General features: G+C 44.0%; 2 protein-coding genes and 1 long non-coding RNA gene across 3 annotated transcripts in view; 2 read left to right on the forward strand and 1 right to left on the reverse strand.

Moving 5' to 3' along the window:
* LOC309395966 overlaps nucleotides 1-17,237 on the forward strand; it is a 478,400-nt gene that overhangs the window by 410,864 nt on the left and 50,299 nt on the right. The window lies entirely within an intron of this gene.
* Nucleotides 265-6,928, forward strand: TTI2 (TELO2 interacting protein 2). Its single transcript, XM_081961341.1, has 7 exons — nucleotides 265-1,732; nucleotides 2,920-3,106; nucleotides 3,831-3,923; nucleotides 4,893-5,080; nucleotides 5,180-5,323; nucleotides 5,965-6,127; nucleotides 6,746-6,928. Exons 1-7 carry the CDS (start codon nucleotides 1,071-1,073, stop codon nucleotides 6,914-6,916), a joined length of 1,608 nt encoding a protein of 535 aa, XP_081817467.1. The 5' UTR covers nucleotides 265-1,070; the 3' UTR covers nucleotides 6,917-6,928.
* MAK16 (MAK16 homolog) lies at nucleotides 7,135-17,145 on the reverse strand. The gene is made up of 10 exons (XM_081961342.1): nucleotides 17,021-17,145; nucleotides 14,948-14,997; nucleotides 13,785-13,894; nucleotides 12,676-12,740; nucleotides 11,092-11,243; nucleotides 10,890-10,944; nucleotides 10,361-10,435; nucleotides 8,980-9,093; nucleotides 7,605-7,661; nucleotides 7,135-7,343 (listed from the first exon to the last, which is right to left on the reverse strand). Exons 1-10 carry the CDS (start codon nucleotides 17,033-17,035, stop codon nucleotides 7,152-7,154), a joined length of 885 nt encoding a protein of 294 aa, XP_081817468.1. The 5' UTR covers nucleotides 17,036-17,145; the 3' UTR covers nucleotides 7,135-7,151.

The raw sequence follows: 17,237 nt of genomic DNA on the forward strand, positions 1-17,237 counted from the left end.
TGGGTCCTGTGCCCCGTCGTAACATTCGGGACGGCACATCTCACGCATGCGCATGAACACCCCACTCATCACATGAAAGAACCTGAAGGATCAGAAACGCCCGTTCAGGAGCCGCGCTAGCAAAGCCACGCCGCCGGCTTTCAGGTTATGATGAACCCGCTCTTAACCCCCCCCTCTGTCCCACCCAATTTTGAATATTGACTTTAAAACACAAGCAGCGCCCCTTGTCTTTTGAGTCTTCACGTTTCTTGTTTCCCCCCTCATAGAAACCAATATCGGGCGCTCTCATTACGTATGCTAATATATTCGCCGGCGACCCCGCCCCTGGATACCCTTGGCAACGGGGGTGGGCCTGTTTTTCAGGCAAGGCCCCAATGATTAAGGAAAGCCGGGAGCGTCAAAAAACCTTTGCAGTTCTAGAAGAGGAAACTCTGCAATAGGACCAGCTTCAACTGAGGAAAGCGATATAGGAAAAGAGCGAGGAGAAAAAACGGCGGAGCCGCCGAGGCGGCCATATGGAAGCTAGACTAACTCACAGTCTTAACCTCCCCTCAAATCCAAAAGCCTATATACTTCGGCCGTTACGAGCCCCGATTGGCGCAGAATGGAAAGAAAGCGCTCCTTTTCCTATGGGTTTGGCTTAAAGGAAAACGGTTCCCAGTGGACCCAAAAGTGGGGAACCACCGCTCTTTCGGCCGTTCACGTAATACTCTTTTTTTTTCCCCTCTTACGTAATGCTTTTTTTCCCTACACTTTCCTATCTCTGAGGAAAGAAGATTACATTTCCGCTTCCGGCGGAAAGCGGAAATCCGCATGGACTTCCGTTCTGCTGCCGTCGGGCTGCTTCTGCGGTTCGTTCCGTGAGTCTCGTTAAAGGTTGGACCTGCCCCGACGTAATCCGCTCGAGTCCGGATGGCGCTGAGAACGATTCGAATTAAAACCCAGGAAACCCAAAGAATTAAGCCGGAACTTTAAAGTTTGGAGACGGCCGGGACTGCCAGGCGGGAGGAGAATCAACGGGAGAGGCTGGGAGTCGGCGCTGCGGGGCCGTGAGCCCTTCGCAGGCTGCTATGTCCGGGGACAAGGCCCGTCCCAGCCCGGCCGGGCAGCACCCCTCAGTGGGTCTTGCCACGGGGAACCTGGGGGACCCCGCTTCTTCCCCAGCAGAACAAGTTCTCCACCGGTTCTTGCGGCTCTTTGGAAGCGGGGCTCCCTACACGGCTAAGCTGGGGCTTGTCAGAGACCTTTCCACCCTGCTGGAGGCTGTGGACCCTCGGTGGTTGTTTGGGGCCGCTCCGGCTCTGTTTCAGGAACTGGTGGTTGCCTTGAGCCACTATGCGGCACCTCTCCAGTGGGAGACAGAGGGAGGAAGATCCCCCAGGGAAAACCCTTCTGGTGCAACAGGAGCTGAGCGAGCAGCAGAAGTCATCCTGATTTTCTGCAACATCTTAGCCAAAGTAGAAGAGGCGAAAGACCTTGAGGGGTTGGACTCTGCAGTTACTGGATCAATCCTTCGCCAAGTGGCAGGACCCATCTTCATCTGCGCCGTGACCCATGGGGCAGAGAGGCCATGGACCCAGCCCAGGAGTCAGTGTGGGGCTCAGGAGCTCTTGGATGCTCTGTTGCGTGTTTTGGAGTATAAATCGATACCTGAGTTCCTCAGAGGCACACGTGAAGGTGAACATGGCTGGTTTGTTGTGGTGATGCAGTGCCTGAAGCCAGAATTAACCAAGTGAGTCAGAGTCCACTGTTGAGCTCCACAAACAAAAATATAGTAACCTAAAATAAAGTCTGACATGTCCTTCAGTGCAGGTAATCCTCAATTTACAACAGTTCATTTTGTGCCCTCTCAAAGTTACAATGGTACTTACAACCTTTGTAGCAGCCCCACGACTGTGGCAAGAAAGGTTGTAAAATGGGGTAAAACTCACCTAACAAATGCCTCACTTAACAACAGAAATTTTGGGCTCAATTGTAGTTGTATGTGAAGGACTAGCTGTAATCTTGTAATTGAACTTGACTGTGTGATTCAGTTTATAGATCAGGACACATCATTTGTACAGTTTTTACTTTGAAAGGGACCATTGAGAAGCGTTATGGGAGTGATGATTTAGGATTAGGAATATGCCATTTTTTTCTGGTCTAGATTAATAATACCACATGGAAAAAGGAATACAGCTGTTGAATATGTCAACAGTGTTTCACAGTTGCTAAAAAGACAAATGTGGTTTTATTCTGCATCAATACAAACAAAATTCACTTTATTTTTTGCAGTGGCTAAATAATTGTGTACACTTTAAATATATTTTCCAAAAACTTCAGAGAAGCTGAAATTGGTTTAAAGAAGAGCAAAAAAAGAGCAACGAAATTGAGAACTGGATATTTAGGCTTGAGAAAATTCAATGAAGTTGGAATGCAACTACATTCTCAAATGTAGATGTCCGAGGGAACATCATGCAGAGGTTCAAGACATGTTCTCTCCATCAGCCTTAAAAGCAAGATCCAGAATTGTAAACTTAAGTTATAGGAAGGCAGTCTTGAATGTTAGAAAAATCTTTCAAATAATAAGAGCAATTTGACAGGTAATCCACTTACCAGGCAAAATAGTGGACTTTTTGGAGGGTGCATTGAAAAAGAGATGATTTACAATAATTTGGTTTCTTTCATGCCTACTGTGAATTTGAAGTCCAATGAAACGAATTTCAAATAATTATTTTGTTCTTCCTCTTGGCACCGTTTTCGCTTTCAAATGCAATGAAATCTATCTAGAAGTAATCACACAAAGTAGGGTTTAGTTCACTGACAAAATCAGCTTTCAAGAAAAATAAGTAATCTCTGCCATCTCAGTATAAAAGAATCATGTACTAAGGCGGTGGGTAATTCTCTTTGTCTAACCCTTATTTTCTTTCTCTGATTCAGAGAAACATGGCAGTGTAACCCAGCAACAAAGTACGTCTTTTGCTTTGTGCTCCAGGAGATTCAGAGACCTTGGCTTGGTGATCACCTGGAAAAAGTTCTGCCACCTTCACTGCTGCTGTCAGATGACTACCGAGTAGAAAATAAAATTATGGGTGTGCAGTGCCTACATCATATTATTCAAAATGTGGTAAGGAGAAACTGCACGCGTACATTATTTTGTCCTTTCCCTGCAAAAACATGCAGAGGCTATAGTCTCTCAATCCTCTTCTCTCCAGACAGATAAATAAGATTGGGAAATGGCTATTGCATCTCGCCTGATTGGAGCAAATAATTATTCTCCTATATCAGCCTGAAGCAGACACAATTAAAACCTTTACGTGTCTTGAAAATTGTTTTATGATATTGAAATAGTAATGAGAATAAGCAGCATTAGACAGATAGGCTTAGTCTTTGATTTAAGTCACTTTTCAACTCAGTTTTCAACATCCCTATTTCATTAACTCCGTCTTTGTGGAAAGGAGATATTTATGGCTGCTATTTTAGATTTAAATGGGGATAAACATTTATGCATAGGCAGGAGCTAATCCGTATACTAGAGATATTGTATTTATGCAGAAAAGAGGTATATGCAATCTGATTATTTCCACATGCCTTTTCCTCCTAGGAACAGTTTAAATAAGCAAAAGGGAAAACAATATGCAAATCCAATGCTCTACTCTAGTCGTTTTGCTAAAAACTGTGATATGAAAACCTCAGTGCCTTCCTAGTCTTTTTCAATGTTTAGTATAAATATAACAAAAAGGGAATGATGAGATGTGTACATGCATGTACCTGTAAATTTCATAATGGCATAAAATGATTCTGTTGCATAACCCAGCTGAGATAATCCTATGGATGTACTCTTGTTGCAGCCAGCAGCTGTCCTCGGCCAATTTAACAGAGTTCAGGTTGTGTATCATGCTCTCTTTAACCATCTCTACAGCAGGGAGGCTCAACTTGTGCAGGTAACGTACAGCATGACCCTCTGCAGGTATTTATTCAAAATTAAACGTCATTGATTTTAGCTGGGCTCATTCCTTATCTAAACAACTCTAGAACTGCAGCCTTAACTTTGCTTTTACGAGCCGTTCCATCTCAACATACTCGGATCGTAGAGAAATGAGAAGTCTTTAGATTGCCGCTCTCAACATCCCTATTTGAAAATGATTAGTCCATATTTATCACGTCATTGCTGTTGGGCTGAATTTGGACCCCATGAAAGAAACGCCCTGCAACTCTGCTGTTCCTCTCTTGACATAAAACTGGCTTGTTCTTTTGGCTGCCCAAGAGATGTACAGAGCATGGCATTCTCAAGACAAGGCCAGCTATGGTGTTTGCTGAGGTGCAAAGCCGAATCCTGGACGAGAAAGGAGAAGTCTCTTTTAGAAATCTTGCCATTGGTTTATTTTTATTTTTTTTAGAATGGTAATGGCAGTTGTACTCTGTTTGATTTTAATTTTTTGACTTTCCGGAGTCTATGAATTAATTCTGGGACTTTCTGCACCTAAACATCTCCCTAAGTGGAAAAGTAAGGAAGGCAAGTGTTTAAGGTTCCACCTCTAAATAAACCTTTGAGAATTACTTTACTTCTGGATAATTGTGATCAAGGTCTGTGCAATAAAAAACAGTGGCCGAGTTCACCCAAGGTTTATTGAAAATAAATACCGTGCTTACTTGACTTACACTTTTTACTTGGGCAAGTGTTTTAATTCTGCCAGTTTCTGTACTGCATCTTCCAGGATGGCACACATTAGCTTGAACATATAATTTCAACCACCTGCTAAGTATGGCAGGCTGAGAGGGTGACAAGCTAGCTAAATATCGCAGCAGGGAATCTCATGGCAAAATAAAAGAGAATCCACCTCTCAGCCGCTCTTTCTGGACATCTGTCCCAAGCAGATGCTCAGATCCAGCTGTTCTCATCCCTAACCCAGGTTGTGTTGCTGTGCATACTGGATGTGCTGCTAGTCTTGGAAAGAGCCCCACAGCAGTCGTCCCCTAAACCCCGACGTGTCACAGCCTCTGACAGAGTCCTCCAGCTGTTACTGACCCACATGGAAGCCGAGAGCCAGCTTTCTTTGCGGAGAATATATGCCAAGAGCCTGCCTGCCTTTGTCGAGAGGTAAAAAAGTGCCCCATCTATTCTTCTTCACTGCTTGGTAAAGAGGGAGGCCCTCTTCTCACATGGCTTCTAATTCTGAACCCATTTGTCTTTTGAGAGGCTCGGCATCCGGATTGTTCATCATCTGAAGCGGCTGCAGAGAGTGATTGTGGGATACCTGGAAATCCCCGATGGACCAGAGGAAGCTGCTCGGATTGCAGTGTTAGAAACACTGGAGTGTACAATAGAGCACGCCTGGCCTAGGTATTTAAGAAGAGGCATGAACCCTAAAAAGCCTTGGGTGCCTCCCTTACAGAGAAAATTCCCACAAAACCTGATAGATATGTATATATGCATTGTATATCAGAAGGGGAAAATTGTGGAATCAATGATCGGTAATCCTGAGGCAGAAACATTTGGGGTGCAGTTCAGTGGGGGTAAAAGACTCCAAACTGCTGATTTAGAATCAAAGGGGCATTCATGCCCAGAAAACATGCTGAAAAGTAGATCCTTTTATCCCAGCTCAGTAAATCAGAGGTCCCCAACCCTAGGCCACAGCTATTGGGCCATGGCTATTCAGAACCAAGCCACACAAGCGTGCACTTGAGATGAATTGAGCTATGCAGGTGTGTATGCACACCAGCCTGCTTCTCACACAGCTCAGCTTCCTTCTCCCTCCCTCCCCAGCCGGGCCACTAAGCCCCAAAGGTTGGGGACCGCTGCATTAAATATGGTGGCTACAGCGGTTATCTTGACTATTATAATGGTCGTAGGACATCCTGTGTCAGTAGGTCCCAGGCATGTAGCTTTTCCAGCTAGGTTGGGTTTGAGTTCCCATGTATACCGGGGGATCATTTGTCTCCAGAAATAGCCCTACCAACCATATCTCCATCTTCCTGCCACAGAATGACTTGTCGTCTTGCTATAATTCTCAAGGCTTTGCTGAGGATGATGTGGGATGTGGTCACAGATAGGAGCATCACACCTGAACCTGTGAAAGCAACTTTGCTTCAGAGAGCCACCAAATGCCTCCTCTTGTTGAATCACTGTTCCCAAGGACAGGTGAAGGTGAGCCTAGTTTCATTTCTAAGGTGAACTGGAGATGTGGAAAAATCAACCTAGATTTCAACAGAAGGATTTTTTTTTTTGGGGGGGGTGAGTTTGATTTGTATATATGTTTGCTAGAAATTGATCTAACATGCTCAGAATTCCTCTTATTTTGTAGAAGTCTGAATGTACATGCCTATTAAAAACCCATTTTAGACGTATTCTTAGTATTCTCTTTTTCTTGTTTGAACTTGCAAAGGAACCTGTGAGGATATTTTTCCTGGTCTTTAAAAATGTTGTCTCCCCCCACCCTCAAAAAAGATCTCTTCCAGGGCACAGCCTGGTAAGATGGCAGGAATTCAGGACAGAAAGCATGAAATCTAACGTGAGGACATAGACAATTATAAACTAAGTATTTTTCAAACTCTGGCAACTCTTAAGATATGAGAACTTTTAAGTTCCAGAATTCTTCACCTCCACCAGCATAGGGAATTCTGGGAGTTGAAGTCCATCCACCTTTTAAGTTACCAAGTCTGAAAAACATTGAGCTACGTTTATCAGTGTTCTATGTGTGTGATGCTTCTGGGAAACAGGGCAGAGCAAAAAGCAATAAATTATCTCTTTGTCCTTCTCTGCCAGGTCCTTTTGCAAGACGTCTACCAAAACTGTGAAAATGAACACCTCAAGGAATGCCTACAGCAATTACAAGAGGATCCTGTCACAAGTTTGTCTGCTGAACAACTCCAGAGAGATGTTGGTGAAGGGGATGCCTGTTTTTTGAACCTGGAAGGGAAAACTTCAGTTTTTTAAGAATGAGAGAATGTTCTTGCTCTTCAACAGTGACAATAAAAGAAAGTATGTTGTTTTTTTCATGTCTGCTTGTCAGGAAGGACAGCAGAAGCAAATGCTAAAAACAGAAAGCCACTGACTCGCTTGTTCTAGTTTGCTTATTCCTTCGTCTCTTTTATACAAAAAGCCTCCAGGCAGTTCTATGGTGAAGACATGTACAATTATTTCACAGTCCCAAGTTGTTGTTTTTTTGTCCTCAACTCCCAAGTAATGTCTCTCTGGACTTGGACAGAGGTTCCACTTCCTGCTCGTACTCTATTTCAACATAAGCTCGTTTCCGCCTGAATGGCCCTTTCAGTGGAGTTTTCCCCTTAGACTTGGGTTCTGATTCTTTCTCTTCCTCTTCGCTGGATGTCACCTCGCTACTTGATTCCAGTTTATCCATTTCCTTCAATAGAAAAAAAAATGGAAGGTTAGAAACAATAATCCAAACACATTTCACTTGCTCCCAACCCTCTTTGCTGCCAACATTCTCCACCAAATGGCTGTGCTGCAGGAAGTACCAATTCTGAAAGTCGTTGCTTTCAATTTGAGGTCTCTGATCCCCAGAGACAATAAGTTTAACATTAAAATGACTTCGTTGCTGTTCTTGGATGATCTCGGCGTCTTATAAATTGTCGAATTGCAATCTTCAATGGGCTGCGCTTACCTCGAAATCGCTGAGATCACTCTCATCAACTTCTACATATTCCCTCTTGTTCAAATCCTACAAGGAAAGCATAAAAAAGATAACAGAGCAGTAGCACTTGTTCGTGCATAACAACCATTCCTTTCTCTGTTCATATCTTGATTTATTATCTCCATCATCTTTGTTCCCATTTTCTGTTGTATTTTTTTTAACAATTTGTAAACCACTAGAAAGCAGAATATTTTTTAGTAGGACTTACGGACAGTCAACTAGAAAAGTCTCATGGACCTGCTTTATATATAGTATACAGCTGTTTATTCACAAAGATGGAATCCTCCAGACATATACATAATGGAGGGAGGGATTATGAAGATGGCTGAATTGACTTGTTTAAGTGGGAGAACTACAGTTACATTTGTAAAAGGCTCGCTATGGATGTTTTGCTGAAAATGAATAAAAATGAAATGAAACAAGTGATTTTTGGTTTAAAAAGTCTGTTTAAAGGGAAAAGAACCACAATAGGCAATTTGGAATAGTGGAAATGGCAATTACTATGAAGTCATGTATTCAGATACCTTTTTCTTTCACATTTTTACTTTCTCTTCCCACCTTTTATGTTTCTAGTTGTTTAAACTTACGTAAAATCTTACGATAAAAAGTTTAAAGCATAATTTGTAAACCACCCAGAGTTGCTCAGAATCAGGTAGCATATAAATGTGATGTTGCTTATTCATTTATTTAATATGGGAATCTTTATGGATTTTCCTGCCTTTTATGTTTCTGTAGTTTTTTTAAACTTATGTAAAATGTTTAATAATAAAAATTACTTTAAAAACAGTTTGTAACACACACACACCCCTTCCAGGAGTCGCTCGGTAGCAGGCAGCGTATAAATTTTATTTATAACATTTCAACCCCCAATTCTCAGCCTTCAAGGAAGGAAACGGGAGCATCTTTGTGGACACTTCATTTGGGGAAGCAGGATGCAACAAGTTAATGAACCTACTGTAATGCAGCCATTATGAAGCTTGGCTGGGTTAGCCATCGAGCAGGGCCCAAGATACTGCTCTACCATCTTACCCTCCTCTGAAGTGCCAAGCTAGGACTACAGATTCTAGAATCCCCAGCCAGATCATCTCAGCCTTCTGGGGGGTTGAGTCCTAATCGGTGGGAACTTTACATTTCCCGACTGGATGTTTATTCTTTCTGTTACTCTTGAGTAAGTCCTCCCAACTGAAGATTATGATGATGATGTAATTAATAGAAAGCTGTACACTGTAAACTTTTCCCCCCCTCAATACGTGCAATCCCCCACTGCTGCAGGCACATATATGTATTCAGCATTCTTCCCCACCCACTGGTGAAAGCAAATCAGCAAGAGTTTTAAAAGCATTACTTGTTCGTCCTTCTCTGATTCTTTCTCCACCTCTGAGTCACTTTCGCTTTCAGCTTCATGCTGCTCCAGAGCTTTGTCAAAAGCATGGATGGGGAAGTTGTAGATGTCGCCATACTAATGAGAGAAATGTCAAGAACGGCAACACGTTAAGACAATTTCCAAAGATCGGTAGCAGTGCTAATTTCCACTGAAGGCGCTTTAGGCGTCTTGTCTTATAGTGAAGCTTTGATTTAAGGCAGGGGTGTCAAACATCGTCACAGCGGTATCACGTGACTTATCGGGACTTTTTCCCCATTCGCTAAATGGGGGGGGGGGGGTGAGGACATCATCCATCCGGCCCACGACCTGTGAGTTTGACAGCCCTGATTTAAGGGATTATTTGAGGGGCCAGGGAATGCCCACTATTCTCAGATGTTTGTTGAATCACAAGTTACCTCCTTTACAATGATTTTCACAAGTCACTACAAATAGCCTAAAATTAACTGCTTTTGTCGATCTACTTTGAAGAAAACAAGATTGTTTCAGGGGATATCCAGCTCAACATTTGACCTGTTGTACCTTAAGTCCAATAAATGAGGGTTCATTAAATCATATAGTAATTGCTAAAGGTTAACTATATGCCCCATACTTTTTTTTTCCTTTTACGTATCCTTTAATGCAGGGTTTTGGATTCTTGATTAGATTCACCACCACTATATCCTAACATTTTTATTTCTCTAACAACTTAAAGAGCAGGAGTGTCAAACTCAAAGCCCAGAGACCAGGTCCGGCCCGTGGGGTACTTAGATCTGGCCAATGGGGCCACCTTAGAAACCGCAAAGGACCGGCCTGCGGTACCTGTATCAGTAAAAACGGCACTCACGAAGGCTGCGTGCAACCCTCCCAAGCTCAGTTTTCGCTGCCAGAGGTTGCAGGAGGCCGCTACAGCCGAAAATGGAAATCGCGAGAGGGTTGCAGGAGGTCGTCGCAGCTGAAACGGAGCTCGGAAGCCCATTTTCGCTGGCAGAGTGCTCAAGCCACCAGTCGCCCCGAACACAAGTGACCTCAAGCTGGCCACGCCCACCCTGACCCTCCAAGACCAAACAACCCTGATGCAGCCCTCAATGAAATTCAGTTTGACACCCCTGACTTAGAGGAAGCCTGAGAATCTCTAGCCCAGACTACTTGCCAGCTGTTGAGTAAACTCCTCCTCCTTAAACTCCAGGGTTTATTTTCTGCTCCCTCATAGAATCCGTTGCTTAAGCTAAATATCACGATTCAGCTCTTGCCTCTTGAGATATAAAGGCCAGAGCAGGTAAGCTACCTGAGTGCCCCTCCTGCACACTACGTAGAAGGTCTGGCAACCCAACTCCTTTCTGACCTTCCTGCTGAGAGATCATACCGTATCTTGCTTGAGCCTCTCCAGTAATTCCTTTTCGATTGCATTGTCCAGCTGAGCTGCAATTAAGGCTTTTTCCTAGGAGACGAAAACAAGGAACAATTCAACAGGACAGTGGAAGATGAAAGGTAGTATTAGGTGAGAATGGGTTGGTTCCTTCCATTCTCAAAAAAAAACAAAGATTTTCCAAAGGGTATTTTTTTTTAAGACCTTTAGTGTCAAGCATATGCACTCTTGGTTATCATGTGCAATACAAACTCAGTATAAACAGATACATTCCAAAGGGCGTAGACAGGGTAAAATCTTAGCACTCTAAAGTGGATCACCATCTGAGGATTTGCTCATCTGGTAGGTGGACTCCTGGACTTTATGGGGCAAGGATGTCCACTAGGTGCCAACACACAGAGCTTATGGCCAAAATGTTGAAACAACCCAAGAAAACGGCAGCAGAGCCTGGGAACTTCCAGGGGGCTGCTTTGAGAGCCCAAACAGCAAAGAATGAGGAATCTCTGCGGCAGATAAGATGCTTTACCTCTCGTCTTTTTTCACGCCTTTCAATCTTTTTGCTTAACGGAACAAGTTTCCTCCTGAAAGAGACAGAAGATATTGATATAACAGCTCTGCAAACCAGGTGTCAAGAAGATGCACCTCTCTCAGGCCGGCAACAGGCCTGTCTCACAATTATGACAGTAACCCCCGCTGAACTAGGACAGGCCTAGGCAAATGCCACTTACTGCCTCTTCAGTGTCAGCTTGCGGATTCGGATCAGGTACTGAGTGATCTTGGTGAAGCGCTGCTTGCATTTGTGCCGGATGAAGCGGGGCCAGTAGATGAGATTCTCGTCAATCTCCTCTAACGCTTTCTCATAGTTTTTGCTCAATCGGACCTGCCAGAAATGAAAGAGGAGGAGGCATGCAGCAAAGACTTCACAGGAATACCAATGGTCAATGTATTTTCCAAGTCAACAATGCCAGCAATCAGATTCCTACAACTGGACACTTCTTCACACTTTCTTTACTGAATACCTTTTTTTTAAAAAAAGGCTATCATTGTCTACAGCTGGAGTACTCAAACATTTTGAACAAGGGGGGGGGGGGCGATTCACCGTCCCTCACACTGTTGGGGGGCTGGACCAGCTGGATGGACATGGCTAGGTGGTCATTTGACTGGGTGGACATGGCCAATTTAGCAGTCAATTTTGCCTTTGTCCTTGCTGTATTTACTCAACCCAAGGAATCTATTTACTTAAGACCCCCCCCCCAAAGGAAAAAGAGCACAAACTTTCTTGCCACTTGCCTAACTTCGTTACAGCAGCAGCTTCAGGCTTCTTAAAATAGGCTATTGGGATTTCCTTCAAAATAACTCCTGAATATACAACATGTTTCAGATGGCCACACAATAAACCAGACTGAGAACTGCACCAATTAAGACTGCAACTGAAACCCCCAAGATGGGTATTGAGAGATATTGGAAACAGGCAGAAGAAGGCAAGACTCAACACACACACACACTCCCTCCTCCAATGGTGAATTAAGGAGGGATAATGGTCCCTCAGACTGTTGGGGGGGGGGGATTATAGTTTGAAAAGAACATGAACAAATTTCTATGAACACTGCACATATCTTCATTTGTAGTGCAAAAAAACATGAAGTACAATATTTAAAACGAAGAACAATTTTAACCAGCATAGATGTACTACTAACTCAATGGGAAGTGTGGGCCTGCTTATTTGGGATTACAGGGCTAAAGGTCTTTCAAGCCTGGAGGAGAATTCACAAACTGATTTGTTTTTTGTCGCATGTGTATATACACAAATGAATATCTACCAAAATTGTTCAGCAACCAATTTGGTGGAGGTACTTTATACATGGGAAGAATCAAAGCAGTGGGTGAATTCTCCTTCAGGCATTATACTACGGTTGCATTTGAATTGGTGTTAGCCAACTTCAGCTGATTTTGAATAAGCTGGGAGATGTGGCGACATGTCCCCCCACCCACCCACTTTTAAAGTGTTACTTTAAAAGCAGCCCCTTCCCTACTCACCCACTGGCCCTGGATCATATGGCTATGAAAAATATCTGAAAGGCTGTTTTTAAACCGTTTTTAAAGACTTTTAAAGCACTACTTTACAAGCTGGCAGCTGCTTTTCATCCCACCACTCCACGGACCGCATACTTTGCATTGGCAGGCCGTATCCGGCCCGTGGGCTGTAGTTTGAGGATGCCTGGTCTACAGGGATAGTCAGTCCCAACTGCAAACTTAAAAGAAATTTTTTAAAACATCCCAATTTTAGCCCTGGCACATTCAAAAGAACTTACTCGTTCCCAGAGCCGATTGGGAAAAGCCGACCGTTCAATGGTCTTCATGTAAAGGTAACATTGTCCTAAAACAGGAGGAGAAATAAGCAGTGATATGAAACATCGTTAGATTTGCCACATTCTTATTTACAGACACAAGCTATCTGCCCCCAAAGCATTAACCCATACATTCTGCAAGTTTGGGCGCACGCTCTATGGTTGTGGGCCAGTTGCCTGCAGAGCGTACAACCACAGAGCATGCGCCCAGAGCGACCACTGCCCAAAGACTCAGGTTGGAAGCCACGGAAAAAGCCAGGCTGGGATGACAGCGGAGGTGCCCTGGCTCCATAATGAGAGCTGGGCCATGCATTGGGAGGTAGGTGAGTGAGAGCGGAACAGCCGCTTGCGCAACCCCCCTCTCCAGCCGTGCAGAGCGCCATTCACTGGCATTTGGAAGGCGCCAACTGCGGGAGCCAGGCAGTGGCAAACAGGAGCTCATGCAGCTTGGCGATACCCCTAGGTCAGTGAATGGCGCTGTGCCCGGCTGCAAAGGGGGTTTGCCGGGTGGCTGCTCGTGAGCATGGTCGCTTCATGGCTGTTGTGTTGCGCTGCTGCGACAGACCAACACAGCCATTCACCCATGAGGCTATGCCCGGCTCTTTGGGAACCCGCTCGCAAGAAAGCAGCCGCCCGGCAACCCCCCTCTTCAGCTGGGCACAGCGCTGCTCACCAACCTAGCGGTATCCCGAAGGCACCAAGCAACGCGATCACCTTTGCCTCCCCCCAGGTTCCCGCGCCTTGGCACCTTCGGGATACCGCTAGGTTGGTGAGCGGTGCTCTGCCTGGCCGGAGGTGGGGGGTTGTCCAGGGGGCTTATATGCGGGGGGTGGTGGGGGCTTATATTTTTGCCCACCAGAAAAATGTGGCATGGCTGTATTATGAGAACATGTCGTATTTTCAGGGAAACACAGTAATCCAGAGTCACTGTCAGCATATAAATTTGAATACTATGCTTTTGCGGCAATCTAAGCTAAGCAGCTTCTTCAAATCTTACTATTGAGGGAGCCTAACAAGTGCTCTACTAAAGCAAAAACACTGCAATATTGAAAAGCCACAGGAAGAACGCTTACCTTTCTCTTCCTTAACAGTAGCATATTGACTGTTGGCTAAAGGGCAGGATGAGCGATTGCACAGGCCTGTTATATTATATTCATTTCGGCAGAAGCTCTGAGTTTTTGTTCTGTGAAGGGAAAAGTTGCAAAGGTAGCCTCTTTTAAATGCCATGCATTATTTCTCATCTCCATTATTGAATATTACCACAGAATCACTGGGCCCAACAACAAACTACAATTCGGGGGCTTTGGGACTGCCATATTCAAAATTCCCATGGCCCAAACGCATCTCTGTACATAGGAAGAATGCCAAGAAAAATATATTCTTAAAATTCACTACTGCTCCCTATGTAGGTGTGCTGTAATTTGAGTAATGCAAAAACCGCTATTTCTGGATAGTACAAAGATTCTAAAAGGTAAAAGTGTCCTCAGGTTCCAGTCCTGCCTTTCTACAATGTCTTCTGCAACATAACAAAAGTGGTTAGCATTACATTCCTCCGGGATATTTTAAAACTCCCCATTTCAACAAACAACCCTGGAATTCACAAGCAATCTCCCATAAACGTCCTGACCAAGGCTGACCTTGCTTAGGATGTAAAATCAGTCAAAATGGGCTAGGTGTTGCTTTGAGCTATGGCATTAAGGATTCCACTCAACTGCAACAAATATTTCTCGGCCATGGAGAGCTGAGGCGGTTCAACAGTTAAAGGATGCCGTATTACAGGCTAATTCTGCAGATTGACAGCAGTTAGATCCTGACCAGTTGAAGGTTGACTGGGCTTTCTATCCTTCTGAGGTCGGTAAAATGAGGACCCAGATTGTTGGGGGAAATATGCTGACCCTGTAAAATGCTTAGAGAGGGATGTAAAGCACTGGGAAACGGTATATAAGTCTACGTGCTATTGCTCTTGCTGATGTTTTTTTATAACAGTCTCCTTTACAAGAACGTTGGTTGAGGAAAATGTGAGTGAATTCATTATTCAAATTCATTGTACAAAAAACTCAGCCCAAGAGAAAACCATCTGGAGTTTCTCAAATGCTCTGATGACAAAGTTCATCAAAGCTAATCACTAACATAGCACCTGAGATTCATCGATCATGTAATGTGGAACATTAGAAGAGAGTAGTTACCTTCCCTTCGGTTCTAACCCTTGAATTCAGCGTATAGTTAAAATACTCACTTGATCTTAAATGAGCAGAACTGTTTATTGCCAAGAGTATCCCAAACGATCTAAGAGGAAAAGACAGTGTTACTGATTCTTCCATGCTTTTCAACTGAAAATGTAGACATCTTGGTAAGGTTAAGTTCTCCTTTAAGGTTCTTTTAAGTTCTCTTTTAACAATGACGCACACTTGATGCCATTGTTTTAGTTTACCAGTTTTCACCTTACATAAATAACTACCTCGGGCACGCTACAAACAGGAGCACACAATTTCCTTAATAAAATAGCAGGAAGTTGTCTCACGGCTACAACATTATTCAAGCAGAACAACGGAACAATGCAGTTCTAGGAATCTATTATTAGTATATTAAAATACATGTGTGGCAATTGGCAATATGTACAAACAGGGAGCGATCTAGGCTAAAAAGCCATCATAGCAAGCATATATAAAGCATATCTGTACCTTGTATAGTTGGGGCTTTCTATTGAAATGTAAATATGTTTTGCATTTTTTTTTGTCTTTTGTTTGCAAATTTCTGCGCACACATTTCTGCCTATGCTCAGGGTTGCTCTTCTCTCCTCTCCACACCCAGATCTTAATGCTGCAGTAAGGTATAGAGCAATAGCATTCTGTGCATGCTTAGACTTAGTGTCTACACCCAGATCCTAATGCTGGAGTCCTAGGGATAAAGCCGTGGCAGTCTGCACATGCTCAGAGTTGCCTTTCTTTACTCTCCACACGCAGATCCTAATGTTAGAGTCCGGGATAAAGCAGGGGTGAAATTCAGCAGGTTCTGACGAACCGGTAGCGGAAACTTTGAGTAGTTTGGAGATAGAGTTGCCAGGTGTCCACTATTTGAGCAGACAGTCCACTTTTTTCACATTATTTTTTTTCACAAAATAGTGGACATTTTTTTTATTCAAAAGCTTTATGATGAAATGGTACATAATCTAAAGCTGTACAGTCTAAGAAAATAAGGGTAGGAGAATCGCGTTTTGTCTTTTTTTTTTTTGTAAGTTAGAATGAGACAAAGATCAAATATCCATTGAACTCGATTCTCCGAAAAAATTAGTAATCATACTCAATTGTTTCACAAGACATTTAATAAAAGTATATAACATTATTTACACGCCATTTTTCTTAACTCGTATTTACCTATTATTTTTATATTATACTTTTTTCTTAGTTGGGTAGGTATGTTTCGGACCACTCAATAACGTATCATCATTTGAGGTTCAATGAGTACTAGCCTCAATATGTAGAGCGCGAATTTGTCAAACCAAAGATTTCGTTGAAGCATTATAAACATAAAAGCTAATCATTGTTTTTATGCAAATACTATTTTGCTGTTTGTAAGAAAATATATAATTTAATTGTATTTTTTTTTTACTACTTAACACCCCACCCCCCACCCCCGCTTGTCCGCTATTTTTTGGAAGCAGACCTGGCAACCCTATTTGGAGAACGGGCAAATGCCACCTCTGGCTGGCCCTAGAGCAGGGGTGTCCAAACTTGGGAACTTAAGACTTGTGGACTTCAACTCCCAGAATTCCCCAGCCAGCCATGCTGGTTGGTTGAATTCTGGGATTCTGCTGGTTGAATTCTGCTGGTTGAATTCTGGGAGTTGAAGTCCACAAGTCTTAAAGTTCCCAAGTTTGGACACCCCTGCCCTAGAGCGAGGTGGGAATGAAGATTTTGCAATATCCTCCCCCTGTCACGCCCACCAAGCCACACCACGCCCACCAAGCCACGCCCACAGAACCGGTAGCAAAAAAAATTGCATTTCACCACTGCGATAAAGCCGTGGCATTATTCTCTTCTCTTGAGGCTGTAGTTAGGAAGAAGAGGGCTCTTGGCAAGCACTCTCCCTGAGCACGCGTCCCAAAGGAGCGGATCCCGACGCTCAATACAGCCCAGGCGCGTCTAGCCTCGGCAAGCTCCGCTCCCACGTGGAAGCCCATCCCACGTGTAAGGAGGAAGCCCATTCGGAGGAGCCTCCGAACGAAACCACGTCCGTTTCCAAAATAACTCCTCCCCGCCCACTCGGGATCTCCGGTCACCTCTCTCTCCCTCCCCTCCCCAAAACTCACGTCGTCTGAATGCATCTCACCGCCGCGAAACAAACGCGTCGGGAAGACGAGGATGGGAAACCTGAACGCGGAAATCTCGCGAGAACTCAGAAGACCAAACTCCCCGAGGCAGAGTGACGACTGCGCATGCTCCACCATAGATTTTTGGAAGACGTGCGCGCCTTGGTGCGCTGTTGGGTTCAGTGGAACTTTCTCCTACTCGCTCCTCCCCCCCTCC

The sequence above is a fragment of the Natrix helvetica genome (genome assembly GCF_964273705.1).
Source record: "Natrix helvetica genome assembly, chromosome: 8".
In the NCBI taxonomy this organism is placed as follows: Eukaryota; Metazoa; Chordata; class Lepidosauria; order Squamata; family Natricidae; genus Natrix; species Natrix helvetica.